Genomic DNA, 23,115 nt, shown 5'->3' on the forward strand with positions numbered 1-23,115 from the left:
GTTTGTTTGTCATATTTCATTATTTATATTTCATTTTCCGGTGACTTCGTATATAGTTAAACTTTATGTTACTTCTTCATGTCATCAGTTGGTTTATACAGTTTTGTGTAATAGACACTGTAATGTAATTACTCTAGATGTGCCAAAAACATGTTTTATATTTTCACATAAATAAACCTTCACTTTCATCCAACACACTCTTGCTTTTGTAAAATCTCATGGCATATTTGATTATGCTCATCGTTTTAGTAGCATATTGCAAAATCATTTTAACCTAGTGTCTTTCCACTTACAAATTTCCTATTGTATTTGACTTAAATGGGTTTAATCTTAATATTTTATTCTTTGAGGAAGAAATATTTTTATTGTTGATGCTGTTTTCCCATTCACTTTCATGATTTTCTACTTCTGTATTGTTTATATTATTGTATGTATAATATTCGGCTACTGGTACGTATTGTTGGGATAAATAGATTTTTTACTTGTTTAGTTTTGTCTTATTTTTTGATGTGCCTTAACGTTAGCACTACATATAGGATTATGTATGTATATTTTCTTGTTTCACTAATTGAATCTTTTTAATGTACTCTTTATTTTCCGTTTCAACATATGTATTATATTATTCGCAATATATCCACAAGCTAGCATGCTCTGCAAAGATAAGGTTTGTCTTACTTAATTCTGTATATTATCTATACAAAACCATGTATTATAATCAGTATATTGGCTGAAAATATATATTATTAAGGTTCGAAATGCAAACTATTTTCATGCTTCCATACGTTCTTTATTTCATTAAAATATATTTCAGAGTTACATGATATTAGTTGATATTTGGGCGTATATGTAGATTCACAAAATTCGTAATATGAAAAAAATCATTTTACCTACTCCCATCTGTTTTATACAATATATTTTGGTATCAGTGTAGATTACAATTGTAACGTTCAATAATAATTTCTTGGGTTTACTTCCTTGTAGTTTCCATAGAATACATATTTTGGTATCCAATGTGTAAGCGCGTTTCGAAACTTTCGTTGGTGAAAATTTCCCATTCACTCTTTTATTTGTCATTGTAAACCAAACCGTACTTGTACCCAGAGTATATTCAGTGATAAGTATGAATTGGAAAATAAGAAACATATGCAGGCATGAAGTATCATTTCTTAGTCGCATTAAAGGATGTTTTCAATCCATTCATTTTCTCTTTCTTCATATGTTATTGTGTATATTATGTTAGATGTATATATTTCTGAGTTACACAGTGAGGAATGTTTTGATATTCATCAGTTACTTTCCAGTTTACGAATTATTTTCTATTTATGTATACTCTACCTATCTATGTTTTGTGTTGACATATAAATAAGGTTATTTGCTTTCTTCTATTTGCTCTATTGTCTAAATCATTATATGTTCATTAATATATGTTCTTACCAAACCTTCAGAACATTTTCTATTCTTATATTCTGTTCCTCCTAACTTTGATACCTGAATTTTATTAGCTTTATCTTTTCCACAATAAGTATGTATTTTGAATTTTGCATAATATATGTTCTCCTATCATCCGATCATTTTGTTTGTGTAGCATACTTAATATTTCACATTACATTACTTGACAATTACATTGTAAGTCTAATATACTTTCTCCTTCAATAAGCATCTTTTTCTTTGTCATATATATTTCACTATTTATATTAGATTTTCAGACTATTACATATGAAGTTAAACTTTATGATATCTCTTTGTTTTATCAGTTGGATTTTCAATTTGTGTATAATAGAATTTAACAGAGACTGTATAATAAACGCAGATTGTATAGCAAGAAAAGTTCAATTAATTCCTCACTTTAGTGGAAAATAAGCTAGATAACCAATCTTGATGTATTGTTTCTACAACTCAATTCACTCTTTTAACATTGCCTATATTTTGAAAAATATCAGCTCTATTACCATAGTTCTATTTACTATCAGCATTTCTCTTTCACGTTCCTATGCTTTGTTCTATCATATTTTACATTATGTCGAGTTGCTTATTCAATCTTCCAAACTATTCCACTATTTCTGGGACTAGTATCTAAGCTTTCATTACTAATCTACATATTTGCCCTGAATTTGCTCTATATCACGGTTCAGTATTTGAATTGAAACAAAGGAGTGTGTCTGTTCATTACTGCTTAATATCTGTCATTGTATATTTTTACGTTACAGGTTTTATTGGACACGCCGCATTGAAGGGAAATATATCATTAAATGGGTTAGGTAATATATAAGTTAATGCATACAATAATATTCCCGAATGTTTTAGTTATATTGTTATCATTTTTATATAATGCATCAGTTTATTTTGTTACATATGTATCTAGCAAATAGTAATTTTGTTGATTTTTTTTGTCGTTAAGAGCCAATTTATCTTTTATACACGAGAATCTTTAAATTTCAAAAATGTTTACCTTTTAGTTCCTCTAGACCTGAACTTGGTCAACTTCTTAAGTAATATCAGTTTAATTACTGAAAAGTTTCACTGGGCCTGAATTACATATGTATGATTAGCAATCAACCCATTTATGGACTTTTCCTTTCTAAAATCTATAAAATTCATTCTGATTCCTTATTTCCATGAGTTTAAATATGTTACCAATCCATGTCTCATCAACCAAAGTTGCACCACATTTGAAAGTGGTTACTATATCGGAGCATTATTTTTAAAGTGCATATCACTATTGAAGTAAGGAATGTTCTACTTACTTCAAAAGTAGCTGAGAACACCGTCTCGTGCAGCTCATTTTTGGGTTCTTGTTGCTTTTCACTCAGTTACGTACTCTTTATCAGTAGCAGCTTCAGTTGTATTAATAGTTAAATTAGGCTTGTCCGGCAACAGTAAGCCTAGCAGTAGAATGAAAGTTAAACGACCCAACATAGAGAAATTTTCCACGTAATTCTGGACCGGTTTGGGTTTGTTCACTTTCGACAACAATCTAAGGATCATATACATTTTTCTACTCTTTTGTACTTTCTTTGGTCTTGATATTCACTATCTCCAACTACAAAGAACTTGTGCTATATAACATTGAGCAATCGACGTTTGCTCATTTTATACCTTTAAGCATTTGTTTTGTAACGTGCTCAGTAATCTCAGTCTGTCATTTGTAATTCTGTAATTTTACATACATTCTCATTTGTCATATTCTGTAAGAAATTGAAACTTGCACGACATTAATTTTAGTCACTTCTTAGTTAATATGTAGCATATACTAAATGAGCCAAGAGATGAAGCTTTCAACGTTTGTAAAGGGTGAGTTTGATATTGAGATGTTATGGCCATAACAATCTTGTTTCCAGCTCATTCTGACACTGGCTACCTTAAGGCTACTTGAGACTTTAACTTCACAAGAAATCCCAAAATAGGCAAGCTAATTGCAACACTAATTGCTATACTCCTGCCTGAAGCTAAATATGAGTCTATTGTATGTCTTCATCTGATAGGGAATAGAAGAAAAAGTGAGTGATTTCGCCGTGCTAAATCTCTGGTACAAGGTATCAATCCAACGAGAGGGGGTTTCTGAAATTGACACTCTCTCTAAGTAGGATTTGCTGGAATTGAATTAAAAGTACCAAGCTGTTTTAAACTACATGAATACATTAAAATGTTTAACATCACAATATATATTGTTAAACTATTATTATTATTATTATTATTATTTTGTGATGTCAAAGTTAGAAATGTATAGTAATTGTTTTTACGTTGAAGACATTCCACATGCTTCACGTAAAATTCTTTCTCACAGATTCATCAGAAGATAAGATTTATGGTTAAAATGCGTGTATTATTCTAGTGTCTTCAAAATTAATCTCTCTTCTATCTCTACATATGCATGGGAATCAATAAATATTATGCGCCTAGTGGATTTGATAATACACTATCTGTAAATATTGTACTAAAGTAGTTGGGCTTAATAGTGTTGGGTATCTTAAATTCAATTGTACATAATATAGTTGTAGTTGGTGTATATATTTATGTAATGCTGAATCCTTACTTTAAGAAAATAATATATAAGTAAAATAATATTATTATTCAAGTAATATTGCCTTATTATAATTAGTGAAAATAAATGAACTTTCCTTTCAATCCTGGTATGAAAGTTTTTCTGAGATCGTTCGTATATATTTGTGCTTTTTGCTAGTTAGATCCTAAGATATGAAAAACCATTTCTAAATAAGGTTCAGCCAATTGACTAAGCTTAGTACCAATCAGAATAGTTGTTTAATTACATTCGTAATACATTGCTAATTCATTTATTTTAGATGATATATTTATAACTAATTATTAAGTTTGTTCTAATTTTTCGATTACATCTATATGTATATTTTCATCAAAGAACTAATGGAACTAGATATTTGAATACCCTGTATGAAAATATAAATTCTATGAGTATTTGTCTTATTACAATTGCTATGACTCATATCTTTAGTTTTGAAGCGTTTCATTTTGAAATAAGTTTGGCTTTGCAGTGAGTAATAAAGCATTTTTTTTACTGTTTAAAGATTTTTGCATATTTTATGCATCTCATAATATCAAATAATATCCGCTTTTAATATCCACATATATATATATATATGGATATTTTAAATGCATTTATATTCCTTGTTTTGATTATAAGATCAAGCATTAAACCAATTCGTTATCATATCCTTTTAAAGTAAATCTACAATTACTATTTAGTTAGTAATAATACTGGATAAATTTTAAATTGTAAAAGTAAATTATTATTCAGTAATAAAGTAAAATATATTTAATTATTTAATGATTAAATTTGGCAGATTTACAAAAAATAGTTAATAGATAAAAACATTGTTAACGTCAAGTAAAATTGAAAATATAATATTTCGAATTTTTAATAAATTTATTTTGTTTCATTCGCTTTGGTAGAATAAAATATAAAATTAATTTAATGTTGTTCCGATTTACTGTTTACTTCATTTTTATGCAATACATTCAGATTGTACCCTTTTGATAGAAGAAAATTCGAATGATATGAACGTAATGCACTCTGAGCTGAAATTAATAAATTAATATAAACTATGTTTCAAGATTTAATATAACTACTTAAGGATTACGAACGTACTGATGCTCATTTTATTTTGATTATTATTTGTTTAACTTCCTTCATATTGTTGAGATTTGTTATAAATAACGTTATGCAGGGATTTCTCTCATGTTATACAGCCCTCAATAAGAACTAGAGTTTGTAAATACTTTGAAGTTACGTATTAAAGGCTACAACTATTTGAATTCATCTAGGAGTGATGTTTTATATGTGCTCTTTATTGTGAAAGTTCTGAACGTTGTTATGTAATGCTAGAGAAATAAAGAGGGGAGGATAATTTTTCGAACATTGTTCGCTTATCAGTCAAGGATTCTTGATGGTAATTTTTTACACATTTCGAACTGGGGTGACATATGTAAGTCAAACAATATAGGAGAAGCAACTTGAATAAACCATCTCTATTTAATGGGATATTAAAAACTCTACACAAATGTAAAATTATTCGCAACATTATAAAAACGATTGAATAAATATAGGCCAGAACAAGGAAAAGACTTAAATTGCAGTAACTAATTGATAAATATAGTAAATAACCGATAATCAAGTATGCATCAAAATGATTAATATTTTTCAAAACAGATTTTAATTCCCAACCACTGCTGTATTATTTTTAAACATTTTGTAGTGATAATTGAATATACATGTTTTCAGTCAAATCGGTTTGTTCCTTGTACCATTTGAGTGTACAATTTACTGTTGGATCAGCCATGTAATAAAACTTAACACAGAAAAATTAAATTTACTAGTTAGCAGTTACCAGATTGCTAATCATAAAAGACTGTTGAAGTCACAAATAACTTTACATGAATAACAAACAAATTGCGTAAATGGGACAACAGCTTAACTTATTGTGAATGCGTGTAGTGAATGTAAGAAAAGAAGGTATTTTGTTAGGAATATTTTTCAGTGAAACGATTATGATCTGATAAGATATTAGAAAAATAAGCAAACACGCCACAAGAATATATGTAAATTCAGTAAGATTTTTTCTAAATAAAGATCAAAATGAAGTATACAAATAAGTGAACATTAAATTGGAACAACCAAGCCATCGACTCTTCTAAACTAAAATATCCCCTAACTTGAAATATAAGTAAAGAACTAAACTCGATAAAAGGCATGCCGGTAGATTCAGTAAACTACACATGCTAAACGACGTCTAATTTGTGAATGCATACTATATTTTCAGATCCGAATGTAATTTGCAGGCTTCCTTCTGAGCGAGGAGACTGTAGGGCACGATATTTTATGTGGCATTATAACCCCTCTAAAAAAGCTTGTGAAAAATTTCAATATGGAGGATGCGGAGGCAATTCTAATCGTTTCAAAACTCAAGAGGAGTGTTTGAGACTTTGTGAAGGTCAGTTAGATGAGATTTTAAAATGTAACAAAGTTCATCACTTCACAAACAGATATTAAACACGGTCATTTCAATACATTTGCATACGTTTGAAGCAAATTAACCTAATCATTGACACATTCAAATAAGAAAAAACAAATAACTAATTGAATACTACTTTCAATTTCTAATAGTTGTAATTTAAGAGAAAGGTATATAATTCAAATAAATATATTATTGGTACATATAGAATTAAATATTTTCTGATGAAGAAAGACATGCCGCTTTGTTGTTTTATAACTATTTTCCAGACATAAAATTAAATTCTAAAAAGTATTTAAATAATTATATTGACTTACACCTTTTATTACGACTAAAACAATAAACACTTAATTTATAACAGAAGGAATAAACCCGTAACTACAAATTTCTCAACTATAGAATTAGGAATTGATCAAATAATTTTCTTTACATTTAGTACAGAAATTATGTTATATTTAATTATTTCTACACATATTAATTTAACTTCAAAATACTATTAGTTTAATGTTTATATCTTTTCACACTATAAACACCTATAAACCAAAATTGATGAAACATATTTTCAGCCATTTATAAGAGGTAATGTAAATGTAACGTTTTAATTCATTTACTAGTCTCAATATAATGTACAAAGATATTAATAGATAACTACAAATTTGAACTTATAAAATCTACATGTTGTCCCTTGTTAACCAAATAAATAACTTTACATACTAATGTTCAGTTTGCAAAATATCTGATTTTTCGAAATTTTGAGTTTATGCAATATAAATTCCGCATTTATGTTGTAAAAATAAACAGTTACGAAACAATGTGTTGGTCAGAAAATAAGTTCAATATAAAAAATCCGTGGCAAGATTATGTTACTTTTATGAAACTTCACCAAATTCCAAATTTTGTTTTCTTCGTAAACAGGCATAGGAGATGAAGATACCGCAGCTCACCCTGTTGGTAAGTAAACTAGAACTTAATATTTTTGTCGAAATACAATATATATACTGATTAACTTACGACTAATGACATGTAAAGAGCTGTACAAAAGTTTTTGAAAATATTGCTGTTTGTTTGAATCCATGCTGTCGTTTACATTTTCAATTTACACTGTCTGATCATTTGATGATCTTTTGATAAATATAATATATTAAGAATGATAGTATCATTATATCAAAACTAACTTACTAATTCTAGTGATTGAGAATGAGAAAACAATTTCTGAGAACTTATTAATAAAAATTATACACATATATTTAATTAATTATTCTTGTAATTTAATTAATACCAGTAACTACAGTTTTCCATCATGAGAAGACACAGTGATCATATAAATAAACTCTGTAATATATGTTATGCCTTCAGAGGTATATAAAACGCATTGGTTTGAAATAGTGTTCATTTTGTTCCTCCAGCCCTAAATTATATTTAGTTTTCTTTTTGGTCACTATCAATTTGCTAAGCAGGCTGTATTTAAATCAGATTCTTGATAAATACCATGACCAATATTGATGACAAACCCTTTAATGTCATTCCCTATGTTTTATTTACTCAGTTTGAACAGAATAACATTGGATTTACCAGGAACCTATTTTGTAGGATCAAAATATCAATAATAAAATTAGTTTTTATATATCCGAAGTGCATTTTATGCATCACAAAATACTTACGCGCCACTATTGTTCTTCCGTACAATAATTTATTTCGTTTCCATGAAATTAGGGCTTTTAAGTAAGAGATTTTTTTTCAAGCCAAGTGTAGTATATATATATATATATATATATATATATATATATATATATATCGCCTCAAACTCTTAACCTTTAAGAAAGAAATTGAAATTTATAGAGCACACAGTTTTCACCTACATTTAATATTTTATGATTTTTTTGCGTTTCTTAATATGATCGGTCGTTTCGGCAAGAATGTACCAGACCTTAGACAAATTCAGTGAGCTATCACTGTTATATTCATATGGATAAACATAACTTGTTTGACATAATAATATCTGGTTGATTATTCTGGGAAGATAATGACCTGTAAGCAAGATAAGATAGATTGGTAACCTTTAGCCGAACACATACAATTTCTGAAAATAATTCCGTAATTAAATTGAAGTAAGCAAAGATATTAAAATATTTTGCAGTCAGCGCCGCATGAAGAAAATTTTCTACGGTTGGATCATCTACATGATTGCTATATGACGTCTGGAATTTCTTGTATTTAATATACGTACGTGGTTTGCTAATATTACATATACATTTCCAAGAGCCAGTAGGCTAGGGACCCACTGTGCCCTTTCCTTCAGACGACCATGGGTGCAATCATATATCCAAATTCTAGTCATTAGAGAAATGAATATTGCGAGCCAACCTTACTCTTTGATGACGAAAAATTAAGGATCAGTTCAGGATGTCAAGTTGTAAGCAATATTATAATTTTTGCAATTTAGTATGAGTTTCTCTATAATTAAAGGCAAGTTGGTATTGTTATGCATGTTGCGACTGCCAACGGGAAATATCAATCAATTACTTTAAGGATGAATATGTCCTCATTATTATAAATTTTTGGGAACATTCCAGATAACTGTGTTTTCATAAAAGAGTGATGTGTAAACAACACATATTCTTTACTTTGATGGTTTGGTAGAAGTTGATAGGGATTATCCCTTTGCGTTAAGATATTTATCTCAAAGAAGGTACACCTGTCCATCACTAGACGTAGAGATACCAAAACATAATTCTCGTTCATCATATTTGTACAGTTTTCGATTTTTCATGTCATATGAACAAAACCCACTTCGTAGCTTTAACATTCAATCATTCAACACCTAGAAGTCTTAATTTTGTGTTCTACTTATAAAAATAATTTTGTTCGAGTGTATAATCTTTGTATTGTTAATTTTGTTGATTTTTACTCTAAGTCGTCCTTTCTAATAGTGCGCTTGATGGTTGTACTGTATAGTCACCATTGCTCGGAGAGGGATGAAAAACAAATTTCCTCAAGTGTCTAATGATATAAAATCGCTATATCAGGCTTAAGATAGTGTTATTAGGAACCCATATTAAGCTCTTGCTAAACGTTTTATCTACAGAAAGAGAAGCTAAATTTATTTTAATCTAATCCAATCGAAATTCTTAAAATACCCATAACGACTATATAATATGTTAGTAAACATTAAGGTCTTCCTCGTAGACAATATTTTTGAGCTTAGTTTCACTTAAGATACATCTATATTTCAAATCCGCTGTTCTACTTGATTTGACGAACACATAGTAATATTCATTAATATATCTTAACTACGTATACGTAAAAGTAAATGAACTGGCACAAAATATCGGGTACTTGCGTTGAATGTTGAAATTTGGCATGATTGTAGATTTTTGGTACTAAACCACAAGAAATTTAGCCGAAAGTGAATATTTCTCATTTCTAGGGTAGATAAAGTGTAGATGAAGAAATTCCCCATGTTTTTTTAACGGATATTTTTCTAGCTCATGTTTTTTCATGGGTTTGGGTACCTAGAATTCAAACGGTTTCTATAGGAGTATTTACCGAAATTACTAAAAATGAAAATTTCCAACCTTAGTGGTGTTTCATGGGCAATTGGAAGTCTTCTGCATTTTATTTTGATAGTATATCTTTCACACCAAAAATTATTGGGCACTTCATGTAGAGCTACAAAGACTAAATTAGCATGATCGTAGCTTTCCAAGCCTAATCCAGAGAAAAATTGCCAAAGCGAACGTTTTTAAGTTTGTGGGATCTAAAGGGGGAGGACGAAATTTCCCATGTTATTTATATGTGCCTTTTGATCTATAATGTCATATTTTTAGTACTTGAAAACTGAACTGAAACTTGAAATTCGGTATGCTTGTACGTTATATAAAAAATTATTTAACAAAATCACAAAAAAAAAAAAAATACAAATTTCCATCTTGAGATTGGTTTTCTAACTAACTGAAAATTCTTTCACATATTATTTATGTTATATCCTATAAACTCCAAAATGTTTAGACACTGCCGGCAGAATTAGAACGATGAAGTTTGGCATGATTGTGACCTGCTATTATTAACCCACAGGAAATTTGCCTAAACTAAATAATATTAGATATTAAGGGGTATATTGGGGATGAACAAATTACATGTTATTTAAATTGGCGTTTTTCGTCGATACAAAATCTTATCTTTTAGATAATTGAAATAGGGAAGAAACTTGAAACTCATTAGTATTGTGGTTTTAAGACATACGTTTGCGTATGCCGAGCGAACATGGGAGCCAACACGTTATTCACCGACCACAAATTTCTATCTATAAGAAATTTCGTCCAATTTGGACTCGGATTACATAGTTCTGTTCTGCATCTGTTTTGCATTCTGTTTTGCATCACCGTACATATCTAACAAAGCACGAAAAAGCCAACGCAGTGACTACTCCCACGTTATTCGCCAACCTCAAATTAGTATATATACTAAATATGGTCCAATTCGGACGTGTGATGTTGGGACCATTTACTTGTGAGTGTAGATTACGATTATACACTTTTAGCCACATTAGCTACTCATATAATGGAATTATGTGGTCAAATAATTTTAAGGTAAGAATAAAATGTATATAAATACCTAGCACTTCTGCAGGCAGATTTTAATATTCATCAAAATCCGTTAAGGTAGTGTCATGGTACTCTAGGTGTAGCACCAGAATTTGGACAAAACTCTTCTCGCTATCTGTTAGCAATTTCATTTCTATGGTCATAAATGTTAAAATCTGTATTGGGATGCTTAATCGTTCGCAGAAGATCACTTCTCGCTATCTGTTATCGTTTTCGTCCAGCGGCGATAAACGTTGAAATCGAAAATGACTAATTTGAACTACGCCTGTTTGAAAAGAGATTTACCGTAGGAGATTAAACCTTAACTTCGAAAGCTGAATCGATTGCGGAAGACCACATCTTGCTATTTTTTACTATTTTTGCTCTGATACCTTTCTACACATTGATGAACAGATGACGGACAAAGCTCTTCAATGAGACTTCTGGCACTTATTCATAGCATAGTTTGGAAGTCTAAAAGTGTAATCAAGAGTGAAGAGCGATTTTGCGAAACCAATTAAGCGATGCAAAAGATATTCTGGATACTCAAATCTTTGTACTGGAAGCAGCAGTGACAGAAATCAAGCAATTTTGGTTTTAACGTTGATAACTTCAGAGTGAAAACGAAAAGAGTCAAAAGATGCTTTCTGCAGTCAATTAAACATTCTAAGAATACTTCCTTTTCCATTCTAACACCTTTATTCAAAGCGAAACTAACAGGTGTCGACTAGTTTCAGTTTTTATATTAATTTCAATATAATAAAAACGTAATAAATAGTGAGAAGTTGTTCTTTGTACTTCACTTTCAGTTTAAATAGCAACTGAGAAAAAATTATGTCATACAAACTGTTATCTTCATATAATACACAAGTGTCATTGCTATTAGTTGTTCCATATATATTAAATATTATAGTTAGTATTTAAACTTATAACTGTTTAATGGATTGAAATGTATACCTTTCTGTACGCAGATGACGAAGAAGAAATAATAGTCCATCCTCCTGCCAAAAGTAGAACCCGAGGAGATTCCGGAAGTAGAAAAGTAGGTCTATCAGGCTCTCGTGAGACATCTGATGAAGAATCTGGTGAGATCATTTAACAGTTTATTTTTATCTTTTATATGGGTCAAGAGCTTTAGAAGAGGAAACGAATATTCTAACACAAGTAATTATGCTTAGACCATGCAAGGAGAGGTTTCATAAACTGGAAATATAACTGTACACACTTATTCTTTAGTTCATCTCAACTGTTTGTATAGACATATACTTTGCAGTAGTTAGTTCACATTTTACTCCATAGTTTGAGACAAATATATTTTCCTAGGTAAATATATATATTGGGATATGAAACAGTATCAGAAGGTTTCAAGATACATTATATAAAACTAAGGAATAATTCAACTCCAGCAAAGGGATTATCAGCTCTGGTAGCTTCATTCCAGTCTAATTAGTGCTGATAAAACATAATTGCATTTGTACTGCACAATAAATTTTGTTCATATGGTGTAGGTGTCCTGTGACTACTAGTGCGAAAACAGTTTTTTCATTTTGTTAACGTACAGACAAAAAATTGGGACTAAGAAAATTCTGAAGGAAAATAGACGAAACATTTCTAGCAAAAATCTTGCTTGTTAAACTCAGAAATTTTGTTACGATCTGTTATTTTTATATTTATTATACAACATATTAAGGCATTGAAGATTCCATTAGCTATTTGTTTTCTTTAATATCAACTTTTAAGATTATTTAAGGACAGGAATGATCTATGTGATAATATTGATGTTTATTGTAGAACAGAAATTTATTTCTGTCAGCTATATGAAACTACAAAATTTAGAATTAAGGTCCTAATGTCTCAATAAAAATAGCTGTACTCTCTCTCGTAACAGTTACATTAGGAACCAAATTGTGAGGGAACGATATTTATGTGTAGAACCTTTCATATTATTATGTATAATACAAATATAATCAATATTGTATGGTTTTGATGCGTAAATATTGCGTTGTTACTTCAATTTTAACAATGCCCTTAATTGGAACGAAGAACTCAGGCTGTTTCACTATATACAAGTTATTTATTATTAGGGGATGGATTTTTTCAGTTACGAGAAGATCCTCAGATATAGATCATGAATATTAAAATATATCCAAAACAATGATGAGTGGGTTTGGTTTGTTTCTACATGCAAAGCTCTGTTTGGAATGATACGTAACATGGCGGAACAATCATTGATAAAGCTCTTTAGTCTATAGAGTTTAGTTGGCCAATGATTTCCATTGAAATTTTGTATATAATACTCAGAGCGGCAAAAAAGAAAAAGAAGGCGACAATGACTTAGCTCGCAACACGATGTTGATATATAAACGTTGACAACAGTAATTTGGTTTCCTTTATACACAAAAACACTTCAAAAATTTCGAGAGTGGAATGTCGTCTAAGATACATTAAAAGTATTTACGAGGCGTATCCAGAAAGTAAGTTTCCCACTCGTCCCATAGCTAACAAACGGTATATTGCGCGAAGTGACTACGTGTACGTGAGAGAGTAAGGTCCTAGTGTGGCAGTGGTTGAAGATGGACATTTCTCTTCCAGATCCCGCTACGTATGAAGTGCGAACAGTGATAAAGTTTTTGAATGCACAGTGCACAGGACCAATCGAAATCCATCGTTAACTGTGCTAGGTCCATGGGTCTAACGGCATAAGCAAGCAGTTTCTGCAGATTTTCCGCTTCTTATTGCACACCACTGTCATAGAGTGCCTGCAGATCAAGAAGTTTTGTGTTGAAGCAACTGACACTAGAGCACAAAGAAAGGAACACAGGGTTAGCATTGTCATTTTTGCAACGATACAGCTAACGATGTATTTCGACGGGTGCTATGCCCTGTGCATTCAGAAACATTATAAATGTTCGCATTTCACACGAGGCGGGAGCGGGAATAGGAACGTCCATCTTCAACCACAGGCATGACCCTACTGAGAGCACCCTGGGAAGTTCCGCTCGTGCATGTGCCATGCTAAGACCTTACTCTCTCACGTACACGTAGTCGCTTTGCGCAGCATACTGCTTCTTAGCTATGGGACGCATAGGAAACTTACTTTGAGGATGCGTCTCGTATGAACGCTATAGCTTCCTTTCTACAGATATTTTGTCGCACTGAATGTGTGTGGCTTATCAATTTCGAACTAGGTTTCCCAGAAAATATTTATTCTGAGTGCGACTTTAGATTTAACATTCTTTCCCTTACCAAGAGAAGTTTCTTTAGTACAATTTGTTATTTGAAATTATTGAGCAGATTTTTCTTTATCAGTTATAGTGAACTGCAGCAATACAAGATAGTAAGGTGTATGCTGTTTCTCTCCGCAAATCTACTTACTCTTCTTAATTTCCCGGTAACTATGATTGTTTCAGTATAAATTGTAAAAATAATATGCCATAATGGAGTATTTTATTTTTCTATTTCGTAGTTTTGTCCGGTGGAGGAGGATCTCCAGGTGGTACAGGCATTGTACCTTACGCTCCTCAGCTTCAAACTCCAGGTAAGAATTATGAGAACTATTTTATTGTAAATTATTCCATTTAAATTAGTTATAAAATAAATAAATATTATGTTTTTAATTTACAATTTTGTCTTAATTCTTTTGAGATGGTTTTAATTTTAATGTTAATATAAAAGGTGAACATGTCATGTCGTTTCTGTGGCTTTACTTTTTGACTATTTTTCAAATCTCTTAGTGTAGATTACATTCTGCATTCGTGTGTCTTTTACAGCAAATGCGTAGCTCAAAAACGCAGGGAGGTTGTCCTCCTAACATTTTCTATAATGTCCGGGAAAATTCAGTAACTAATTCCAAGAAAATAAACACATGCCAAGTTTCATTAATAAACATTGTATTTTCAGTAAAATATTTTGTTATTAAAGTGTACTGTGTGTTGTGTAGAGAATGAACAAAACGTTATCAGATCACAACCCGCGAAGTCTGACTATTTTCTCTATTTGACAACGATAATCGGATAGCAAACACATACCTTCAGAATCGATGGTGATGATGGTCCTCAGGAAGCAAACGCGCAGCAGAGCTAACCCAAACCACTTGTGATGATAATGCTACCAAGATGTTACAACGTAGAATAGTTGTAGAAATTATACTATAGACCAGTTCACTATAGCTAGTCAATATTCTCTAAATAAATCTCGTCGAATCGTAATACTTGGAAAGCTATTCCTCGACTGATCGTCTTAGAATGCTTGTCGTGGAATGATCCTCTTAGACTGTGCTTCTTCGAATGATCGTCAGAGACTTCTCTCCTTCGAATAATCACCTTCCAATCTTGGTAGGGTATTTATTTCCAACATGTCAATTTCCAAACTGCCACCTTGCTTCGCGTCACTCCACGTGTTTGCTATCTCATTGCCGAAATTAACATTTCTGCAATGATCATCAAATAGACAAAATCTCCAGAAGTCTATCTCCGTAAACTGACAATTTTGTCACATCCTAAAATTTTTGTTGATGTTAACAATTAACAAATAACAAAATAAATATTACAACGACTCCCACAATATTCCTGACTCTGCATTACTTCTTTGTTGTTCTTCGTAATCAAAACATTGCACATTCACACTTCTGTATTTACATCTAACATAAACCAATATAATTTTGAAATCTATTTTCTTAACCTAATTTTGCGTTGTTGTAATTTCTTGACTCTTAATTTTATCTTTTAATTTTGTCTTTAATTTTGTCACATAAATTTGTCTCTATTTGAGCCAATTATTATAAATTTTTAAATATAAATGCATTTAACTTTACTTCCTGAACAACTTGAAAATCAACGTTTCACACTCAAAGAATATTATTAAAATAATGTTTCTGCTAACAATGCATGTTTCGTTAATCTTAAATTTAAAATTGTATTGTCTATTTCTGCATTGAGGTTTGGTGACCTTCTACCGAAACAACTGCAGATATGATATCGATGTGTAGTTTAACATGGAATACGAACAAGCATTATGGGTTCAGTACATTCCTACAGAAAAATAAATCCTGAATTTATACATTTAACACGAATTTGCTAGCCAGTAGATAATCTGAGCGTGCAAAACCAAGATTTTCTAATTTAACACAAGTAAAATCTTACTTCAATGAAGTTATATTTATTCGTAATAATTATGCAGATTTATTAGTCATGAATACGTAACAAAATGCAATTTGCCAAGATTCGTATGCAGATAATTATTAAAATTTCAATTCAATGTAAGGTATAACTATTTAGTTTATAATACAATTGTTAAATATATATGTATACCTCAAATTATTTCTACATTTATTAAATAAATCTGAGTGAAATGTATAATGTTTCTCACATGAGAAAGATAAATGAACGAAAACACTATGTGAGTTTACACAGATTAGCATCGGCGAAATGACACAGTATTCAATTTAATATACAAATTTTCTAAAACTCAACAATTTACAGATAATTAAAATAACAAAAGAGAGGTTTTTGTGGAAAATTCAAAGTGGTATACTTCTTAAAATCATTGTAAGTTTGCAGTTTGTGTGCAATACTGCTCAAAGATTTTTAAATACATAGGAGTTTATTGGTTGTCTATTCTGAACTTTTTATTCTCCTACGAGATCTTCCAGCAGTGTGTCGTAGGTTTTCATATCTTTAACTTAAACTGAAGCTAGCGTTAATTCGGGATCTACCACATGTTAAATATCTAATTATAATTCTGAAAATCATTAAGATAAAATACAATGTTCACGACATATTGCTTTATATAAAAATATATGAATAGGATGATTTTAAATACTATGTTTGTATTATAGACATAGACACAAAAAGCCAATACGGCCACAATATCGAAAGGAACACAATGCTTTTTCTTTCGTAGTTTGTTATGAAATATTGATAGGTTAACGTTTAAAAAGCCAAATAAAAGCCACACCCTCAAATGTGTTGCGAGAGCTTCGATGCCAAGATTATGCAAGTTATAATTGCAACGACGAGGACTAAATACGACTCAATGACTAAATGCCAATTGATCACAGAAGTCCATACGCAGACCGTGGTAATCACTTTTCGAAATATGATACTTATGGTGCATTAAATGTCAGGATAACAACTATGTATATAGAACTACATAATATGTAAAAAAATAGTTTTCCTTAGGAATATATGCCATTCTTTTGATTCTAAAAAACCGCATAATATGTAAAAAATTAGCTATCTTTAGGAATATATGTAATTGTCTATAACTTCAAAATAAAAGTAATGTGCTACCATAGTTTTAACATTTTTGTTTATAATGTTCAGGACATATTCCAAACTGCACATTAGTGAATAAATTTTACAATATATAACCAAATATGTCATATTGAATATCTCTCAGACTCTGATCCAACTGTAGGAATAGTTTGTTTTCGACCTATGTACAGTAAAATCTATTGCATCAGGAAACAAATAGATTCAGAGTAGATGATATCTTAAACCAAGTGTGTTTGAAAATGTTTTAGCGATAGTGTAAAACGTACTGGTTCTTTTTGTATTTTTTTTAAATACGTGATACATAAAAGGGTGTAATATAATTTCAGCATCTCAGTATTTTCTTGTACCTACCACTATATGGAATACTATACTGTAACATTTGAGACTTGTGCTTTTATTCTGGTATGCTATCCTGACTATTATTTATCTAAGAAATTGTTCATACTGGGATAATACCATTAGAATGAATCCTTTAGCTGTCATCCTGTCAAACATTATTATCTTCATCCCCTTTTATATTTTCCCTACAATAAGCTCTCAATTGTCTCGGAACCACACATACACGCATGCTCCCTCGATACATACCGTAAATATATATATGTGAATGTGAAAGTTCAGAAAGTTAGTTTAACCCTTTAACATATGAATTATTTAGCAGCATTTCTTTTTGTATTTATACGATATAATTTTGTCCCTAGAAAGTAATAGAAACTATAAAAGTAATCATTTTGGGCAAAAATGAATGCAGAGGTACTGACTCTTGAAAGGAATGCCGTACGTTCAAGAAGTCATGAAGAAACGCAGCAAATCCACCACTAACATCACGTCAAGTGTTATGACGTAGTTTGTGACTTCAAATGCACAATGGCCGGTAGAGGGGTTAAAGGGAAATGATGATTGTGGAAACTGGTTCAAATGTGAAATCGCAAGCTTCTGCTATTACTGTCCAATTTATAACGTTTTGCCTGCTTAGATGAGTACTGCCATTCTCGCTGTCGTTCATTTTGAAGCAAAATCCATAGAGATAGGAATTGAGATGGTAAAAGATTAAATGTCAGAAATAACTGATCTAGTTTTGTACATAAGCTTGGTCGATAAGCTGATTGATAATGCGGCCTTTGAGAACATTTTATTCTGTCACTGATGATAGTCGTATTTTACAGGGAAGTTGAAATATATCTCATAAACATATTCATCTTTGCGAAGCATGACCATGTATACTACTCGCAAAACAAATGTACAATCATTTTTGGTTGTATAATTCATATTATAAGTTAATAAGGATGAAAAATTGACTACCTTAATAGGCTGTAATAACAAATGCATTGGTTATATGGTTCATTTCTTTTTTATTTTTTCAGTGAACCTTACAGCATTATTGCCTGCTGGTTACGTGATAGTAAACTCAACGGAGAATCTTGATCCCTCAATCAACTTAACGTGTAAGTATGAAAGGATTAACTTGTTTTACCAAATGCAACTCTCTGTTTTACCAAGTGTTACTCTGAGATTTCAGACTGTAGAATATAAATTTCCTTCGAAACATATTGATAACAATAATGATTTAACTCGTGTAAAACGGCATAATTAACTTTTTGTATAATTTAGAAAGAGTCTACCATCACATTTTTGTTTTTCATTAACTTATATTTTGTGACAAAATAGCAACGTTTTTATATCTACTTTGTACTTCTTACTATTCTTAGTTTTTTATATTCACAAAAATGAGTTGCTCTTAGAAAATAAAATTAACAGTTATGCTATTTTTATATGTACTTTCTTCTAAGATTTTATTCAACCATGTTTTAAAACATCTATGTATATTCTATTTATTGCTGTTGTTTGGGAAACATCAGAACAAATTTGCGGTCATATGGAATCAGGACGATGGCTTTAATATGTCGCAAAATTTGTGTTCACAAAAAGTAGTTTCAGATACACTGTAAATTGCTTCTAGTACGCACTGCAAAAATGTTGATAACTAGCAATTAAAAAAATAATTCAAATGGTTGAAGAAGGTAAACCAGCTGAACCTGCGCTCTCTACACAACGTATCCTTCATATATCAGCATGAATCTCCTTGTTATTCCTCATCTGTACATGTCCCTTTACAAACGCAAGTGAAAGACGTCTTGATAAAAATTGGCGAGAGATACTATAAAGTGGAGGTTTTTTTCGATTACTTTTTCAATATCTCGCATCTTATTGAAGATTGAATCCTACTTCTGGTTGGAGTTTTTAATTCATGTATGATCAGGGTTTTCTTTCTTCTTGCATTGAGTATGTAATAAGCAAATATATTACATACACAATTAATTATAACGTCAGCGACATATGGTGTTCATTGGTCAAAACACTCCAAAAAATAAAGATTCATCTTAGGCTGCAGAAATGGTTATCCTTAGTTTTTCATTACTATTTGGCCATGAAACAAACGCCTGAGACATACGCAACCCCTATATAGAACAATGGGGTTGGAACGTAGAACAGGTAAGATATGCTTTACTCTTTTAAATATCAACGTTTCCAGTGTACCCTAAAAAATGTAATTAAGAAATAATGGCTGTTTTTAAAATATTCAATTAGAACTGGAGAATCTACGCAAATTTCCAATCGATCAGTGAAAACGTCATCTTTCTACACCCTGTAGTTTCCGAGTTCTCGTTGTTGAAAGGATTGACCAAAAACATATAAAGGTCCATATGATATAGTTTAAAAGAACTCGGAAGATGGAAGCACAATTCATGTGCATTGATTTTAGAGAAGGCTTATTAAAATACAAAGGCTTTGAACAATAATTTTATATCATAAACTTCATGGAAAAGATCTAGTTAACTAATTTGTATATGTACTCGTACTTAAAATATTTGTCATGTTAAACGTGAAATCACACGTAACCGTAAATGAAAGATTTGAAAGCCGAAGTTATAGGTTGGAGCTCAGACGCTTTTAATTGCTATTGTAGCATTTTAATAGATAGATAATATTAAAGGTGGAATTGTGCTAAATTATTTTATTAGTGGAAAGATTATTTTACTCCCATGAATAGTCCTTGGGATTTTATAACTGTTTTTTTCCTCCATGAACTATTTAATTTGTCATTTCGTGTTGTTCATAAACTTCAAGCATACATAAAAAATTTCATGCTTTCAATTAATCAATTTAAATGATCATAAACCGATTATTAAAGGCGTTAAGGCTCTTGAAATAACCGATAAGTAATGACATATCGTCAGGTGTGCACTTTGTTGACAATTTTTACTCCTACACTTTCAACTTAACGATATTCTTGAAACATATCAAATAAGGTCATTACTCTATCCTTAATTGCTTTAAGGGTATCACGGAAGTAATGGGTGCTTTGTGAGCTTTGCACTTGCAATAAAATGATGATTTTTAAATAAACATATTTTGATTATTTGGCTTCAAAATAACAATAATTGTTACTCCATATTGCTCAAATTAAACCACAAAAGACAATGAAATAGACATCAGAAACCAACAACGGTCGATAATGTAAGCCATGTTCGAGTCACATCAGTTCATAGCAAGTTGCTTCTGATTGATGAGAATTACATTGGACGAGGCAGTAGCTAACGTTGTTTATAACGATTTAAAAAATGTTGATTTTCCTCGCCAGGCAAGAAAATTACGGTGGGCTCAGTGCGGTGTTATTTTCATAGACTTGTTGAAACATGGCAAGCAATTATTAAGAAGTCACTACGTGAGTCACTACGTATTCTCCAGACAAAGAGCTGTCAAGTAAAGCAATCAAACTTCATCATGATAATTCCAACTTTCACAGTGTAACGAGTCATCCTTTCACGCAGACTGTTATTCGCTGAAATATGGACTCCTTCAAGGATAATTTAAAAAGGAATTAAAAAGAAATAAAAATGAGTAATATATATATATATATATATATATATATATATATACATATATATATATATATATATATATATATATATATATATATATATATATATATATATATAGATAGATAGATAGATAGATAGATAGATATAGATATAGATATAACAGGAAATAGATATATTAAGTTTATATGTTATTTAAGGAAGCCTTGTTGATCAGTATTTAGCAGCTATATAAAGGTTTAGAAAGATTAGATTTGTTGTTTTTGCGGATTGTTCTTTAATATAAAAAGAAAAGGAGGAAAAATAGACATACAGAGAAAAAAATAGCAAGAGAGAAAGGAATGCGGTTGCGCGAGAAGAAGCGTGGCTTATTTATCCCCGTAGTCTACGAATCAGCGCTCCAGTTGTTGAAATGGTGTGGCTCATCTTCTCGATCTGTGCTTGTGTTACTTGCTGATTTCGGAGATTTTTGCATTGTGTTTTGAAGTGGGCTGCATTGGGGAAGTTGGAAGATTGTGCCGGGGAAAAGAAAAGGATTATAATTGGATTATACTTGTATATTGTGTTACGAATCATATATTTCTACCTAAAAAATAAGTTTAATTTGCAAAAATATTGCAAAGTTTTACCCAATTTCGTGCTCTAAAGAAGAGCCAGGCACCGAGTCATGGTGGGCAGATCGGAATTTTTTTATGCCCGGGTATTATGTTGATTTGCAATCATCAGTGTAATTGTTATAATTCACTCACATGAATTTGAGCCGGTTAAAGCGCAAGTGGTGTAACTCCATTTCCCGTTAGGAATGCTTTTGTTTATTCTTCTTTTCTCATTACGTGACCTAAACATTGCAATGTCTCGTGTGTTTCCGGGGCGTTACCAACATAAATACTATGTACCGGTACTGCTATTATTCTTAACAAACAATATATTTGTTGGTAACGCCACGAAAACACACGAAACACTGCAATGTTTAGGTTACGTAATGAGAAAACAAGAACAAACAAAAGCATTCCTAACGGAAAATGAAGTTACACCACTTGTGCTTTAATCGGCTCATTTGTGAATGGATTAAATTCGTGATTAGTGACTTTGTGATTAATGTGAGTTATTTTCTGTTAATTAACTCTCGGAATTCGGAGTTGTGTGGTGGACAAAGTTTGTTCAGTCTACAATGTCACTGGAAACTCCTTTTAATAGCTTCCCTGTATGATAGTAAGATTACTACATATGGCTATTATCCTTATGGATGTATTTCCGCCTTTTGAAAGTGGCAAAAAATAGGTTTTTAGTCCGAATTAGTTTTCCAAGAGTTGCACTCATTCGACCAACTTGTTCATATGCAGCTATTAGTAAAACGGTCCAGTCGAGAGAGGCCCAGAGATGAGTGTCACGAAAATAACTGTAAGGTAAAGCAAAAGAACTAATTTTAAGTGAATGTTCTATATTTTTAAATAAAAAGTAGCAGTGTCACGTGTCAAGCGTTCCTTTTGTGCGGTCATTAATTGTAGTTCCGCTTTGCTTCGTTTGAATTTATTACTATTTCCAATTACTATTTCTGGTCTTTTTGAAATATCACCCCCAAACATTTTTCTCAAGGACTTTTTTCATGAATTTGATTGTTAAAGGTGTGATCGGTGATCCGACGTTCCTTGTTTTTCTAGTCTTGAAAGGATATTATACTTTCTTTGCATTAAGTACCACTCATGTTAGAGCTCTCTCTGGTGGCGACAGCATTCCGTTACTCTCTTAAAAAGGTTAAATTGAGAAGTGGAGACAGGGGTAAATTTAAATAATCTGGATTTTGTTAATTTCGAATATATTTAGATTGGAGATTGAAAGGTTATTAAAAGAGTTTTGGAAATTTTATGCAAATTTTGAATATATACAGGTTCAC

The 23,115-nt window shown here is 31.1% G+C and overlaps 1 protein-coding gene across 40 annotated transcripts in view; it reads left to right on the forward strand.

Annotated features, from left to right (window-relative positions):
• LOC145683699 (uncharacterized) overlaps positions 1 to 23,115 on the forward strand; it is a 606,036-nt gene that overhangs the window by 157,807 nt on the left and 425,114 nt on the right. For 39 of the 40 annotated variants that reach the window (XM_081755114.1, XM_081755113.1, XM_081755079.1 and 36 more), the window contains exons 6-10: positions 6,294 to 6,464; positions 7,401 to 7,436; positions 12,040 to 12,153; positions 14,535 to 14,606; positions 18,705 to 18,785. In XM_081755114.1, coding sequence (XP_081611240.1) covers positions 6,294 to 6,464; positions 7,401 to 7,436; positions 12,040 to 12,153; positions 14,535 to 14,606; positions 18,705 to 18,785 — 474 coding nt within the window. The remainder of the gene's footprint in view (positions 1 to 6,293; positions 6,465 to 7,400; positions 7,437 to 12,039; positions 12,154 to 14,534; positions 14,607 to 18,704; positions 18,786 to 23,115) is intronic. The other variant, XM_081755099.1, reaches the window with a different exon arrangement.

Source organism: Thermobia domestica, chromosome 4 (assembly GCF_964235325.1).
Source record: "Thermobia domestica chromosome 4, izTheDome1.hap1.1, whole genome shotgun sequence".
NCBI classification, from domain to species: domain Eukaryota; kingdom Metazoa; phylum Arthropoda; class Insecta; order Zygentoma; family Lepismatidae; genus Thermobia; species Thermobia domestica.